This window comes from Culex pipiens, chromosome 2 (assembly GCF_016801865.2).
Source record: "Culex pipiens pallens isolate TS chromosome 2, TS_CPP_V2, whole genome shotgun sequence".
Taxonomy (NCBI): domain Eukaryota; kingdom Metazoa; phylum Arthropoda; class Insecta; order Diptera; family Culicidae; genus Culex; species Culex pipiens.
This window is the reverse complement of record NC_068938.1, coordinates 172,851,819-172,868,697: the sequence shown is the minus strand read 5'-3', so window position 1 is coordinate 172,868,697 and position 16,879 is coordinate 172,851,819. Positions and strand designations below refer to the sequence as shown.

The 16,879-nt window shown below is 36.9% G+C and overlaps 1 protein-coding gene across 1 annotated transcript; it reads right to left on the bottom strand.

The window, feature by feature from the left end:
- Positions 1–119: 119 nt before the first annotated feature.
- Positions 120–15,494, bottom strand: LOC120421850 (alpha/beta hydrolase domain-containing protein 17B-like). The gene is made up of 3 exons (XM_039585138.2): positions 14,692–15,494; positions 396–770; positions 120–336 (listed from the first exon to the last, which is right to left on the bottom strand). Exons 1-3 carry the CDS (start codon positions 14,973–14,975, stop codon positions 120–122), a joined length of 876 nt encoding a protein of 291 aa, XP_039441072.1. The 5' UTR covers positions 14,976–15,494.
- Positions 15,495–16,879: the final 1,385 nt, after the last annotated feature.

Here is a 16,879-nt window from a genome sequence, read left to right as displayed (position 1 = left end):
TCCGCCGCCGCCGCACCACTACGCTTCTTCCGTCCTCCCTCCTTACTGCCCTCTCCATCCCCACTTCCCCCACCTCTACTACCACCGCTTCCACCGCCACCCCCCTTGTTCAGTTTTTGTCAGTTGACCAGCTCCACCGACACAAACTGCTTCAGTCGCTCCAGATACTGGCTGTACATCTCGACGTCGTTGTGGCCGGCGCCCTCCACCCACAGCGGCTCGACCGCCCGCGGGCACTTCTCGTAGATGGTCATGCCGTGGGAAAAGTCAATCACCTCGTCCTCGGTGCCGTGTATCACCAGCACCGGCGAAGTCACTTTGGGAACCTTGTCGATGCTGTTGAAACGGAAAAGATCGTCAAAAAATCGTTCTCATACAAGGTATTCAAGTCTTACCTCGGAAACGCATCAAAGAACCAGGTGCGCTTCGTCGCCGGGAAGGCCACCCGCATGCCGGACATGAGCGGCGAGTGCAGGATCACTGCGCCCACCTCGTACCGGCTGGCCAGGTCCACCGTCGGCACCGTCCCGATGCTCTGGCCGTACAAAATGATATTCTCCGGGCTAATCCCATATCGCGTCCTCAGCGCGTGCCACGCGGCATCAATGTCCGCGTACAGATTCTTCTCCGTCGGCTTCCCCGTGCTCATGCCGTAGCCCGAGTAGTCGTAGCTGAAGATGTTGCAGTTTATCCGCTGGCCCAGCCCGATGAAGAAGCTCGTCATCTGGCCCAGATCGACCGCGTTGCCGTGGGAGAAGAGCAGGGTGAATCTGTGTGTGGGGGAAAGGGGAAGAGGAGAGAAAAAAAAAGTCAGCACAGTGATTTCAAGTGGCGTTGGCGCTGGTGGGACAAACACGAGGGTAAGGAATTACCCAGAATTCAATGGAAATGAGCTGGGGAAGATTTTGGACGAGCGGCAATCTTTAGAGACACGCGTGTTTAGGGGAGATTGGGGAACATTGAACAGGTGGTTCCTCGGATTTTGTGGTCTTTGGTATTGAATGTCTCATGCCAGGGTTGCCATATCGTCAAATTCTGGTTTCTAAGGCAATTGAAAAATAGTAGTTTATGCAAAAAGTTGCAAAAAGATAAATACGACGAGGGATGAAAAAAAAAACAAGTTTTTCAGCGAGTTCCATAAAACAAGTTTTGCTATTCCAAAAAAAAACACCCTTTGAACAGAGTTATAAGCCAAGTGTCCATGAATGAATCGTTCCAATAAAAAAAATAAAGCAATTGGAAAGTATTACTTTTGAAAACAAGTGCTGAAAAGTAGAACTTTTCAGCATTTGTTTTGAAAAGGGTTACGATTCGATTCTGTTACTTTTGGTAGAGAAAAGTAGGCTGTTGTCCCAGATTGACAGGAAAAGTAAGTAGTTTCACGAAGGAATTGCAAAAAAAAAACAAATTCCTGGGCTTGTAGAATTCAATAAACTCTTAGCTTAGGACAGGGAGACCAAGTCGTCAAACATTATGTTCTTTAAATATTTACTTAACGATTGAATTTAGAAATTCAAAAATTGAAAAAAAAATCGAAGGCAAAAAAATATAAAATTTCAAAATGTAAAAACCTAAAAATTGAAAAAAAATGTTATTACGGACAATTTAAAATGCATGAATTTAAATGCAAATGTTTTCCATGAAAAAATGTAAACAACTTCATATAAGTTTCATTTACTAAAGTTGAAAATCGAATTAATCGTTGACAAAAACAACATCATCAGTTGGAAAATTTAATCTTATTAGGTGACACTCACAAAAACTCATTATTCACGATCTTACAACTTCAAGAAGCTGAATCTCAGCAACCAGCTGTCTAATTAACAAAGTTTGAAAAGGAAAATATAAGAAATTTTCTCAGATTTTCAAATAATAAGGATGCTTTTCCTTCATTGAATATATTTAAATTGCGAAAAAAATGATTTAAAATTTATTTAAAATAAGGTCACAGTTTTATAAAAAAATGTAAAGTAATTTTCGACTGTTTCGATGTTCGAAAATCTGGCAACCCTGTCTTACTTTTTTGAAGTCGATTCGCACTAATCTGTACGGAAATTACGTCCGGATCAATCATAGGAATAGGATAAGATAGGTTGTCGAAAGACCTTCCAAATGAGTCCAAAATATTGAAGTTCTAGCAACCCAGTACCAAGTTATGAACACTTGAATTAAATTATTTCCCGATCTTTTGTTTGACCAACCACACAGGTGGATTTAGTTGTTTCGGAAAATCGGATCACAAAAAAAAAGTTTTTTGTTGTCTTATTTTTGATTATCGAGCTCACCCTCTAAACTACTCTAACATGATTTAATGTTTTTGAATTCAAGATGGCAGCCAAAAAGGCGGAAAACAATGCATTTTCGCTTTTTTTAAGATCACAGAATGCAAATTTGATGTTTTAAGTAACAAAATAAAAATACACGATTTTTTTTCAGTTATCCGAAGTCCCATACATACCATCCAATAATCAAGTCTGGACAAAATTTGAAAAAAAAACTCGAAAATTAAAAAAAATGTGTATTGCCGATTATTTTATGAATCTTGAATTTCCACCAAGATTCACTCATAAAAACAAAACAAAAACATAAAAAAACACAAAGTTTAAAATATAAAAATGTAGCGTGACGGGACAACATCGTAAAATTTGTTTACTTTGATTTTAAGTGAAGAACTCTGCTCTCCGAGTGAGTTTTTTGAAAAAAAAAAATCTTCAGTTGTTTCAAAATTGACAAACGAACATTTTGCCTTCTGAATCAAGCAATTTCGTCAATGCAGATATTTATTTTTCAAAAGAAAGTTTTGCTCGCGTTGTCTCTCACGAAATGTAGCATTTGTTAGAATCTTATCAGTCTTTTTTTTTTTTCAATGAGCAACTCTCTACGAAATCGGCCGATTTCGACCATTTTTATTTTTTGTATTTTTTTATTTGACTCAAACTTTGTGGGGGCCTTCCCTATGACCAAATAAGCTATTTTGCGTCCTTGGTTCACCCATACAAGTCTCCATACAATTTTGGCTGCTGTCCATACAAAAATGGTATGTAAATATTCAAACAGCTGTAACTTTTGAGTGAATTTTCTGATCAATTTGGTGTCTTCGGCAAAGTTGTAGGTATTGTTGAGGACTTTTGAGAAAAAAATAGGCACACGGAAAAAAAAATTTGGAGATTTTTTTATCAACTTTTTTTCACTAAAACTCAATTTCCCAAAATACGTATTTTATGATTTTCGAGATTTTTTTTTAGGGGACAAAAATCCGCAACTTTTGAGCCATAGAGAAACATGGTCAAAAATCTGCCGCCGAGTTATGAATTTTTGAAAAAATAGTGATTTTTGGAAAAAATCGAAGTTTTATGCAAAAACAAGTTTGACATTGCTTTTTAATGCAAAATTGAATTTGCAATCGAAAAGTACAGATTTTTAGATAAAGGGCTCCGTTTTCAAGATATAGCCACCGAAAGTTTGATTTTAGCGAAATATTTGCAGTTTTTCAATTTTTAAAAATAGTGACCATGAGTGACCATTTCTAAAAATATTTTTTTTGAAAAGTTCAGAAAATTTGCTATAAAATTGTCAAAGAGACATTGAAGATTGGACCTCGGGTTGCTGAGATAGAGCCGCTTTAAGAAAAAGAAACACGAAAATTGAAGTTTTCTTAATCTCACCAAAACAACCCACCTTTTTCTAATGACGATATCTCAGCAATTAATGGTCCGATTTTCAATGTTAATATATGAAACATTCGTGAAATTTTTCGATCTTTTAAAAAAAAATATTTTGGTAATTTTTAAATCAAGACTAACATTTTAAAAGGGCCAAATATTGAATATTACGCCCATTTAAAATGCTAGTCTTGATTTAAAAGTTTTCAAAATATTTTTTTCGAAAAGATCGAAAAATTTCACGAATGTTTCATGTATTAACATTGAAAATCGGACCATTAGGCTGGTACAAATATTTTTAAAAGTTTTTGTCACCCCCCCTTCAAAATTGGCCCGAAAAATCAGGGGGCAAAAAAAAATATGTTTGCAATAAACTTCAAAATTGCAATTCAAGTGCAACCATCTGAAATCAAATTAAAATACATTCTTCTGCGTTTAAAATCATTTTTACCATGTTTGGGTTTATTAAAAAATCTTATGATTTTTTGAAAATTTTCGATGCAACATCTTTTTGATTAGTGCGCTGACCACGCGGACGCGCTGTCTTGTTTTTGCATGCTCATTTTCATTTCTTTTATGTCGCTGTTTTTGTGCATGGGGTGATTGGTTATTATAACTTATTGGACATCATAAGTGCAGTGCTTCAGGGGACGCGCAGTCCTGTTCTTTTCGCGATAATTTTCATCGTAAATGATCGTAAAAATTTATTCCAACTGGCATCGATCGATTTTATGAAGAGTAAAGCGTCATTTATTTACTATTTTTGAAATTTGCTCGCGTTATCTAAATTGTAAAAATATACTGATAAGTCCAGCCCATAGCACTACTGCTCGGCTGGCACGCGTTCGATAAAAAAAACTTTTTAAATGATCAATTATCTATCTTTCCGCAGCCGGCTGCCCAAGATTTAAAATTTTCAACCGATAAACAAAATGCTCATGGTCACATCACTGCCACTCGTGAATCCTGACCTCATACCCATCTACTAACCCCCTCAAAACTCATGTGATACTTTGTCGGAGAAGCAGTCGATTGGGCGGTCTCTATCACTCAAGTATCGGACTAACATTCCCATCCACTTCCCCGTGACTCTACCACTGGTCGCGGCCGGCGCTGGTATTGATCAGCACGATAGGGGCCTTTGAGAAGTTGCGAAGCGAGGAAAGATAGCACCCACTCATCTTCCATGGCTCGTGGATGTAACTTCTGGAGGTCCTGGTCAATAACGGAGTAGCAACTGCGGGTGGGCACCTATGCTTATGCTTATGCTTATGCTTATTTTCGATGCAAAATCTTTTTTTTTCGATACATTTTTGGTTTTTGTCAGATCTTAGAATTTTTGAAAACTAATGATTGCAAAACAACTGAACTAGTGTAAAATGCATGGCTTGTTATTTAAATTTTTATATTTTTTTATTTTTTACCCCCTTGACTTCGATTTTTTCCAAAAATCACTATTTTTTCAAAAATTCATAACTCGGCGGCAGATTTTTGACCATGTTTCTCTATAGCTCAAAAGTTGCGGATTTTTGTCCCCTAAAACATATCGAAAAATCTCGAAAATCAAAAAATACGTATTTTTGGAAATTGAGTTTTAGTGAAAAAAAAGTTGATAAAAAAATCCTCAAATTTGTTTTCCATGTACCTATTTTTTTTCTCAAAAGTCCTCAACAATACCTACAACTTTGCCGAAGACACCAAATTGATCTGAAAATTCACTCAAAAGTTACAGCTGTTTGAATATTTACCTACCATTTTTGTATGGACAGCTGCCAAAATTGTATGGAGACTTGTATGGGTGAACCAAGGACGCAAAATAGCTTATTTGGTCATAGGGAAGGCCCCCACAAAGTTTGAGTCAAATAAAAAATACAAATAAAATCCATTTCCGGTTTTGGTAGAGAATTGCTCAATGCAAAATTAAACTTCAATTTATGATTTTGAATGCTAGTTTTAATAAAATTCTTCTAAATGTTACAAAAAATGCTCTTTATGATTAATATGAAACACTAAGCCGTTGCAAATATTTTTTGAAGTTTATGTCCCTCGACTCAAAATAGAAATTATAAGCAATGTTTTCAACATTTGAATAAACGAATTAAAAAAGTGTTTTAAAATGCATTAAACGCCTGTCCAGTTGATGCATCATTAGTTTTAAAAATATCTAAGTACTGAGGAAATCATTTTTTTTCTGCGCAAAAAAAAACTTTTCGTGGTACATACCGTACGTTGGATTTTCCAAATAAATTCAAATGTTTTCAAGCAATCTGAAAAATATTAAAAATGATTTTTAACGCAGAAAAATGCATTTCAAATTGTTTTCAGCTGACTGCACGTTAGGGTGACAAGAAAAATTGAAAATTTCGTAAAATCGCAAGAGATACCCCCTGGATCGATTCTTTAGGCAAAAACAAGTAACTATGCCAATTTTGAGCCAAATCGGTTAAGGCTAAGGGGTCGCTTTTCATCGTTGATGTCAGAGGGTATCTCTGATGTCGATTTTTTTTATTGTCACCACTGCATGTCTATTTCCATTAAAATTTTGAAGTTTTCTGAAATCATTTTTTTTTGCCCCCCTGATTTTTCGGGCCGATTTTAAAAGAGGGCGACATAAACTATTTGCATTTTTTTTGTAAATATCGCTGTTGCTTTTTTTTAGTTAAGACACAAAACTTGAAAATAGCGATGCAAGAAGCAAATTGTTTAACAGGCCAGTTTTTGATGTACCTAGACTAAATCCGGATTAGCCTGTCGATTTTCCCGATTCCCAGATATTCAAAATGGCGTTTAATATGGCGGCTGAATGGAAAACCCACCATAAAAGGATTTATACCCAAGTAGTAAGTAAAATATCGCTTTTTTTGTTGAACAATTGCTGCATAAGCGTTTTTTTTACGTTAATTATTGAACAAGTGTCATACAATTTGGGTAATTATTGCCATTTCAACGAAAAAAACATTGTTCATTGTAACACAAATGCCAAATTTAGCAACGGATTACAAATAGATTATTTTGAATTATTCTGACTGTAAGAATTCTAGAAAGTACTCAGGGAATGTGCAATCCAAGACGGCGGTGCTAGAATATTCGAAATATTTATACAGAATTGTAACAGGCAATCAACCGGTCAAATTCAGGGAATTTAGAGTTAACCCTCTACTGCCCAATTTTTTTCGCAAATTTTCCTATGTTCAGGAGGTCATTTTGAGCAACTTTTGTTCTACGAAAAACATTTGGGGTACGTTATCCATTAGTCGACCCTCTGAAGGGTTTTTGGTGAAAAAATCAATAAAATCCCAATTTCAAGCGTGTTTTTGTCTGCAAATCTTTTATTTGGCATGTTCAGCATAATTTAAAACAATGTTGACTGACATTGAATTGTCCTTTTTGCCAAAATAAGTGTTTTGAGTTCGACTTGTGAAAGTAGCCATGGCCACTAGCATTTTCACAACAAAACTGTATTTCTATTTTATGATTGAATTAACTATCCAATCATTTTTTGACTGGTTATTCAACTTCAGTAAGTCGAAATGATGTAAGTTTAATTAACTAGCGAAGCGAAGAGCTGCTCATTTTCGCAATTTCACAATTCGCAATTTTCAGTGTAAGAACGGGCCTTGACCGATCTTATGCACTAGGTTCCCGACGAACACGCACTGCCCTTACACCTACATCTCACCCTTGCTCTGAGTCAGTACGAGCAGCACGCTAGAACACGCTTTGAGTGTTCGTGCCAGGCATGCACACCTTCTTTTCCGGTTACGCATTTTAACTCGGCCGGGGGTGGTACATTACGTAGGGTTTGATGTAAGTATAAGCGCCTAACCATCTATAGTGTGCCTATCAACTTTCATTAAAGCAAAAACTGTTTTATTTTCAGTATGAATTCAAAAACTAATTGTTATTTACTGTGTATTGTTTTCTGCTGAAATCTTCCCTATTGTTGAGTCGTGTTTATATGTTGCTATTTCTTTTGTCGCGGTGTTTTGTTACAATTTTTGGTCCTAAGCATTTTATACAAGTTTTTCAAAAGTACAATAGTAATATTTGTGTTAATTCTTTAATCATTTCAAAATTTGCGTAAGGGCTCGAACCTCATTTGTTTGAAGAAAAGGGTGAAGATTGAAATCAATGGACAATGAAAGAAATATACTATTTGAAGAATCAATAGTAAAAGAAAGATAGTAATTTTTGAAGTAGATAAAGAAATTAACAATAGTTAATAAATAGAGGTAACAAACAAGCTTAGATTTATTGAGGGCAACTTACAGGGAAGATGAGAAATTATTCAAATAGATAAATAAAGAAAGGCACAACATTGACATCGCTGCCAAATTAAGGGAGAGAAGACAGTTTGTTACAGCAGCATCAATTGGTAAAATAGAGTGAAAAAGCGTTGAGAAATAAGAGAATCAAATAAGTAAAATCGAAATCAAATGGAGGATAGTAAACAGAAGCCGCGTTAGCAAATCAGTGAAACAAAATAAACAGAAGATAGGTGGTAGCTGAGAATGAAGAGAAGAGAAACCCCGTTGTGCGATGTTTCAGGTACATCCACAGCAGTTGACTCAACATACTGCGAATCAAAACAATACCGTCTACAATCACAAATTACTTCCCTTTCCCACATTGACGCGCCCCTTTCTTTTAGCCGCCTCTACTCTGACCCTCGCTGGTCAAAGGTTTACGAGTCGTTTCCACAGGCCACCAGCTAGGTTACACCTTGTCATCATGATGACTAAACCAAGCCAACGTGGAGGTAAGAAAATAGGACACTTGCAAGGAACCAGAGCCATGCTGTTTTGTCCAAACAGCACTACGGATGTAGTTGGGCTCCTTCCGGGATGTTCCTCGCCTGGGTGTTGTCAACCGACGAGTATCATCAGTATCATGCACCCTTGGCCTGCAAAGAGCTGCTCATTTTCAAGCAAAAATTAGGGGGGTCCAATATTGGACAACGAAAATCCTTACTTTTCCAAAAGTGGACCCCTTAACCTTCAAAAATGAAGAAAACTGTATATTTAAGCAAAAGTATCTCTTTAACATACAATAAATGCTTGTTGTAATCAACCTAATTGCATATTTTTCAATTATCAGTATAAATATAGCTGTTTTCATGTTAAAAGTATCAACAATGCTGAAGCTGTAAGAATTTATAATTAATAAAAAACTATAGTTGATTGTTCTTAACTGAAGCTTCATAATCAAAGTTTGAAATTATATTTTATAATAATAAATCAATAACAAAACATCTTTTGAAAAAAAAACATGCATGCATGCGTAGTTTTATCAGCAGCTATAAACAAATATATTGTTTTGTTTCGGTAAACTATTTATGTAATTTACGTTTATAACGTTTCCTTTGATCTTTTTCGGAAATAAATTTGTTTAAATGTCTGTTAGGTTTTTTGTTGTTTTAAGCCAAATTTGTTAACAAAACATATTTGTTTATGATGGAAAATCCATCATTTATTCATTATATCTATCATAAGACCTCCACCATGCATCAAAACACAGAATATCGGTTAAATTTGGTATAAAAATAATAAAAAAGGGGTTCCATAACAGGCAAAAAAACGTTACTTTTCAAATGGCAATTGTTCTGCTCAAAAACAAATTACTGATGAAACAAATAGTCAAAATTGTTCAAAAGACTTCAGATTTCATAGTTTTGTACAGAGGGGTTATGAAAAAGTGCTTAAAATATTTATTGAAACATTGTGAAAAATGCGCGTCGGCTCTACTAGAGTGTCCACTAATGGTTAAAATACCCTACTTCTCTTTTTTATGTTTTTCTTGTTTCATTTTAGTGATTTAATTTGCATTTATCTTGTTTGATTTATGTTTGTTTTTGATTGTATTTGCCTTACTCTACCACCTCCTATCATTACCATTAACTTATCTAGTTTTTTCATGTTTTTACGGCCACTTTTTTAAATTTTTTGCTTGTTTTCACATTTTCTACTATAGGGCGATACTTTTATCATTTAAATTGTAAAAAAGCTTAGAGGCATAGTCTGGGACACTACAAAAAATACTGCATACTTTTTTTACCTCAAATATAGAAAATTTTAGTGAAAACCACAGCCAAAGTTGACTCCAGGAACAAGTCACACTTCCAACCTTATAGTTTTCTTAAATTTTAAGAGTTCTTTTTTCCAATGCTTAAAGATCAATGATTGGTTGAAAAAATGATTTTTGGCGAATTTTTAGATCGATAGTTGGGTTGTAGAGCGTTAATTTAAGTTTGTATTGTTAATGTCAAAATATCGTTTTTTTTTATTTTTGTAGGTTTTTGGATTTTGATAATTATTTTTAATATAAAATTGTCATTTTTGGAGGCTAATATTTTTTTTGGGTTTATCGATGGCCCCTTTTGGAGAATTGCTCTGCTTTACGAACTTGGTGAGATTAGTTCATGTAGGAAATATTAAACACTACACGGAGAGACTGGCCGGGGCAAATCTAAGAAAATCTTGGTTAATTTAACTAAAAGTATGGGTTAATTTTTTACACAGCTTTTTTTCAACAATCGATTGTTGATTTTGTTAACCCGAAATTGCTGACCACCGGTCATTAAAATTAACTAAAAAAATACTTGGAATTGCCATTTTTGTTGGTTAAATGGCCGAAAAAAATTCTAGCAGTCGACTGCTAGAATATTTTTTTCAGAAAATTAACTAAAAAATTCATGTTTTCAGCTGAAATATTGTGGAATAATCTGTTAAAAACTGGCTGGGAAATGTTTTTCAACTATTTTTCATCCATTTTTTTTCGTTTTGTTAACCGAAATATTTTTGCATGCAGCAAATTATTAGTATTTTATAACAAAACATTTCTTAATTAGACATAATTTATGTAAGTGTTGAAATATATTTTCTTTAATTATCTAACAATATAGGCTGGGCCGAATTTCTAGCTATATTTTAACTATTGTCTTACTTGAATACAGAAAAATATTCGTACATGTAGTCAATAATTAGCTGTTGTTAGCAATATTTTTATTGAATTTGCAGTAAATTTTGTAATAATGCCTCACAAATTAATGCTGAGTGTTTTTATTTTCGCATTTATTCTGCCTAAAAATTCAAAGTTTTGTACTAATTTGTTTTTTTTTTTTGCATGAAGTTGTTAAGTTACTGTTAAAAAGCATCAAAACAAAACTTTTTTTTTAACTGTTGTTATAAAACATGTAAAGTTTGATTAATGTTTTTAAAAAATACGTTGCATTAAACTAAAAATAATGAAAAAGCATATTACAAATTTTGTTAAACATATTAAAAAAAGATGTTTAATTTAACATGAATTCCTGAAAAATAGAAATCGAGCAAAATTTTCACCAAGTTTTAAGCTTATATTTTTATTATGTTGTATAAAATTAAGTGTTGTATCCACTTACCATCACTGTGAAATCATCCGATAAGTCATCATCATCTACAATGGTCTCAGGTTTAGTTATTTTTCTTGTGGTTGGACACAGAATTTTGCTGCAAATAGACATGTGACATGTATTAGTAATTTAATACAAAATTCTTAATTTCGGCTATAAACTGAAAAAAGGAACGTAAATAAATGAAATTATATTGAGGAAAGAAGAAATATCAATAATGCTACTTACCAAGGTTGCATTATTTAACAATTACTTTTGGCAACAAACTTTCATTGCATTTGATTCAATTTATACAACGTACTCCGATTCCTGAAAAAAATATTTTGAGTTTTACTTACCAGTTTATTGAGCAGTCATATTGCAACAAAACTTTCAAGATAATAATTATCTACTTTTATATATTTTAGATATTTTTTTTTATATTTTACTTCATCTCTATTTTTTATGTTGTTTATGTTGCGTACACATGGCATTTCTATGTATTTTATAATTGATGATTCTGAAAAAAATAATGATTCATTAAGATTTTATCCGTCGTAAGCACGAAGCTTTTTAATTATTCAGTTTTTTAATAAGAATCACATTAGATAGATTATTGTGCAAAAATAAACCCATACTTACTTGGATTAACCAACATTTTGTTAAATTTGCTCGGGCTGCTCTATCCGTGAAGAGTCGGCCCACATTTTCCTTCTTTTGCCCTCTCGTTCCATCAAACATTCTTCTAACGTGTTCAACTCACTCGCATTGGAGGTCCTCATGGCGAAGGTTGTCCTCTTGCTCTTCATAGTTTATCACCTGCAAAGAAATCATCAACAAACCTACTCACCAGAGTTCCACCTCCCCAGTTGCAACACTTTGATGTGCCACTTCAACATTAGCTAAATAGTGTAATTGTCACCTTTCACATCCTCTCACTTCATAATTAACAACACAAACTCAACAAATCGACCACTCTCGTTCGAATCCTCACTTCAAATGACAGACGTAAACAAACCCAAGTTCATCTTTTAAATATTCAACCAAATGTTAATTATATTCAACCAACAAAATTTTTGATTTTCCTAAAACCAAAGCTAACAGTCGAGCACGTTCATTCGAGTTCGGGAAATCTGTTAGCTTTTTGCCTCTAGCATTTTCAACAAACAGGTTATTAAATTAATACTAAATTTTAGTTATTTTAGCGGAATATTGGCAGTAACAAGTACGTTTTTGTTAAAATTTACGAAAGTAAAATCAACAATTTTAATTGTTAAAATTTCTGGGCACGGTCTCTCTGTGTAACAATTAAGCTGTATCAACACAATCCAAGTCGGCCAGCAAATTTAAGGCACACACAGCATTCGAAAATAATTGAATATGCTTCCTTACCCCTAGTCTCCCCTATTCCCTTATAATACAAAAAATGTGAAAAGGGAATGGGTGGCGGAAAATTGGAGCGTCCCGGTTTTAGGTGGTGTAGACAAACAGAGAAGTACCTCGAAATAAAAATCCTCTGACAAAAAAAAACACAAGCTGTTCACTGGATAACACCTCTTAGGGACCATCCATAAACCACGTGGACACTTTAGGAAGGGGGGGGGGGGGGGTATGGCGATTGTCCACGATCCATACAAAAAAGTTTTTTTTTGTATGGACAATTGTCCACGAGGGGGGGGGGGGGTAACATATTCTCAAAAAAGTGTCCACGTGGTTTATGGATGGTCCCTTACCAGCTCAGTAGACCATCCGAGTGTGTGGCAGCAGAAGCAGCAGCAGTGTAGAATTATGCCAGGGTACTTGAGTGAACTTTCCATAAAAAAATATGTTTGCCCAAAAGGAGGGGAAGGGGGGGAAAAAGGAGGGAGAGGTAATTTTCCCTAGCAGAGACATCGCTGGTCCATATGTGTGTGTGTGCGGGGGGCTCCCCTAATAGATGTGGTCTCTACCAGACCTGGCTGGGGCAGTGGAACGCTGGATCATCAGGTGGAACAGTACACCCTCCCCTATCGTAACGAGTAATCTTTTGACCTTTTTTGTACATGACCACCGCGCGCGCGGGGGATATTCTAAATGGGTAACGTGAACCGGGGGGCAAAAACCTTAGATTTAGCCACAAGAACGAATGGTGGGTTTCGTAATGGAAACAAGTTTCTGGACTAGAATGTGACGGATTTAGCTACAATCACAAAGCAGCGATGTTCTTCTCTGGCAGATTACCGATAGTTCACGCAAGAGAGAAGCGAGTCTCCTGTGATGAAGATTCTTCAGTCGCTGTTCAAGTATAGTGCAATATCTGAGTGCGTGAAATGTCAATACTTTACTGATAAGTTAAAAGCCAAACAGAACCTTGACGGCGAACGGTGCCGATTGGCGGAACCTTCTTTCATCTGCTTATCAAAAGTAACAACTCTTATCAACTTTTACTTTTGAAATTCGTGTCAAGAAGAGTGCATTTTTTGAAAGGCCGTTGATAGCAACTACCTTTACTGAAATGTTCGAACACAAATTTTGCAGAACTATATAATTAGCTTTCCATTATAGCCCAACAAATCGATCACTTCCGTAAACATCTAACCTATAAGCTGATAACGCAAATCACCTCTCGAGAGTCCTGGTTCACACAAGTACCCAACTCTAAATGCTAATGACTCATGGACACGACAAAGCGATGTACTGGTACTAGACTTCAAGGTACAAGTTTTCCAAACGGCGCTCGTACAGCGCAGGATAATCATTTAGCGCGATCAGAGTTGGTTCACCGATCATCATCAGCTGAGGCGATGTTTAGTTTGTTGTTACCGATTATTTACAGTGTTCGGTACGGTACCAGCCAGTACATTACAGGGCTGATTGCTTTCATTATCGCTCGTTAGGGGCTGTGACATGGTTTTGGCGCAGGGGAGAGATTTTGAAGCTTTTGGACAAATCTGCGTGAAGATCGGCTGAATGTTTTATTCGCACTACGCGTTGGAGGTGGTTGGAGAGTTTTGCAATAGTCTGATCGTGCCATCTTGTTGCAAGTCGGACAAAAACGTTTGTTAACACGTATGAATGGGACACACTTCACAGAATCAACAGGGAATGAGGGAGGCGTGGACATACCGTAACAAATGCTCCGATTTATAATTGCTTTTGTGTTTTGATTTATGCTCAGAAAACTAATAAAATGTCAGATATTCGCTCTATTTTAGTTTATAAGTGACCACTTAAGAATGACCAAATTCGTTATCGCAAAAACACATTCAATTTTGACCAGTTAAGTCAACACTGCAATCAAAGACACACAGTTTGCATGTTTGTGGTTTGCTTACGATGCTGATAACGATTTGCGGAAGTTCTGATTCATAACTCAATCGCTTTGATTGTAGAAAAATCCTTAGAAGAATCTCCAAATACTTTGATTAAGAGGTGGACATTTCCGTCCCCGCCAACAGGCCAGTCACGCGAATCATAAATATTCGCGATGGTGCACATTAGATTTGCTCTGTTTAATCTATCGATTAGAGCAACTCGCTAATGACATAAACAGATAATCAGATGTCTCATTGGACAACTGCGAATAGTTTGCCAACCACGACGGACCGTCGCAGCTTCATGTGACCACTGACCTCCGCGCGGCCATCAATCCTTATCGAGAACGGAAGTCGCATTACTCACCTCGCGTTGGTGCTGCACTTGACAAACAGACAGGCGATCCGGTTCCCCCGCGAGGACCGCGAGTAGAACGCCTCGAAGCACTCCTTCTCCCGGTCCCCGTACTGCCAGTCGGCCCGGTCCAGCAGCGTGAGCGCAAACTTGCCCCCACTGCCGGCCGCCTCATCCTCCGCCTTCAGGTCGTAGCTCGGCTCCGGCGGCAGAAAGGCCAACTTGGACGCGATCCGGCCCGGGCAGGGCGGACAGCAGAACAGACAGCACAGCTCGCTGAAGCTTAGTCCGTTCATTTTCTTCTTCGGCTCGGACACGTCCACCGGGGTTCCGGAATCGGTCTGGCCACCGGAACCGGTTCCGGGAGGTGCGGCGGGGCGCGGCGCGGGGTCGTCGGAACACTCGGCGTCGTTTCGTTTGTTCCGTTCCAGCTTGGCCAGTTTTCGCGGTGACACAGATCCCGACCAACACACACACTCTTTTTTTTCCGCGGAGGAATTCAAGCAAACACTCGTTCTTTTTTTCCTCTCTTCACTTTCTGCTTCGCTGGAGCAGGCCAGGCAGCAATCTGTCACAGGTCGAAAAACAACACCCCAGGTAAAATCAAACCTTCTCCGCCTGAAAAGCAACCGCTCGCCACCGAATTTGACCGGATTTGGTCCGGAATCGAACGCAGCGAGTTCAGCACTTTACGAAAACACAGATTTTACACTTTTGAAAGCGATTTTACACCAAAAATATGTATTTTTCCCCCTGCAAAACCGAACTTCGAAAGCGCCACACACTCGAGCGAGATTTTTTTTTCGTTTGATTTCTTTTCTCTTTTTCCAGACTGACGTTTTGAAGCGTCAAGATGAAAAGGTGAAAACATTTCGTCTGGGGTGCGGGAAAAATAATTATCTGTGAAGTGACGTAAACGCCGCTTGTAAAAGTCTGCAGGTTTTATCGCAGCTGTTTTCTAGAAGTCCTTGTAGTTAAAAAGGAAGACACTAGTGGTTGGTACTAGCAATGGTAGCCGACAGCTATAAAGTCAACTTCGTTTCGGTTTTCTAGCTGACGCCCGAGACGCCATTTGAATTTGCTGGGGGCGATTTGGCCAAACATCGAAGGCCTGCAGGAAGTTCAAAAATCAATGTACCAACCAGGGGGTAGCGCAGAAGACGCCATCTTGGAAGTTCAGAAAACAAACACTGACAATCAGTATTACACATATTATTATTGTTACACGAAGTGTATTATCCTGGTTGAACTCAAAAGTCCCATGCAAATGTGTAAAAGCAAACTGGAAAATGTATAATACCGATTCTGAGTGTACGGGCACACTGTTTTGTCGACCAAAAGAAAAAAAGCAAAAAAAGGTAAACAGAAAAATCACTTTTTTCGTTATGAATTTTCAGCCAATATTGGGATGGAATCTACAAGAATATGATAGAATTTGCCATCAGCAACACAATTCACGTGTTTTTTCAGGAATTTATCGTTTAAATTGCGGACTAGTACCAACAGTTGCACAAAAATCTGACCCTAGATCTGGCCGTTACGCCACTGATGTTGGTTATAATCGCGTTTTTGGCGAATTTGCCTCAAAAAGTGACATATGTGAAAAAATAACTTTTTACGGGTTAAATTCCACCCAGCTATCGGCAAACCAGTTTTCAAGCAAACCGGCTGAAATTTGGGCTGGAGGCTCAATTTTAGTAGGTTCTTTTTCGGGCAACTTTTATTTAATTTTTACCCGGGCTATTAAATATGCTTTAAATACAGAGAATCGTTAGCGTTACGTTTTTCTAATTTGTCGATTTCTCTGGAATAACAAAACAATTTTGCAATCTTTTAAAAGCAATAGGTTTTGTTCAGATCTACAAAACACTTTTGAAGCTAAAGGTAAGAACAAGATTGTCCGTCAGGCCTGAACGCAAACGCAAAATTCTGCGCCTGTCATCATAGCCTGCCAGTCATCGACCATTGAACAAAGCAACCCCTGCAGATTGTTCGACTGACAGCTGATGGAAAAATCGAACTGGCACAGCGTTCTGCGTTCACCACTGCGTCGAACGGACAATCTTGTTCTTAGCTTTAAGTAAATATAACCGAGAGCATGCAATGTAAACATTAATAAAAACGTTTTGTTTGGTTGACCATTCTGTACATTGTCCTGAAGTTTGGTTGAATTTGGTTGCTGGAGCCCCGAGTTATAATT

Excerpts from the sequence above, each read along its gene's own strand:
- LOC120421850 (XM_039585138.2), bottom strand. The coding sequence starts at position 14,975 with ATGAACGGACTAAGCTTCAGCGAGCTGTGCTGTCTGTTCTGCTGTCCG. Across the intron at positions 771-14,691 it reads AAGTGCAGCACCAACGCGAG|ATTCACCCTGCTCTTCTCCC; the intron begins GTGAGTAATGCG and ends CCCCACACACAG. Across the intron at positions 337-395 it reads TTCTTTGATGCGTTTCCGAG|CATCGACAAGGTTCCCAAAG; the intron begins GTAAGACTTGAA and ends CCGTTTCAACAG.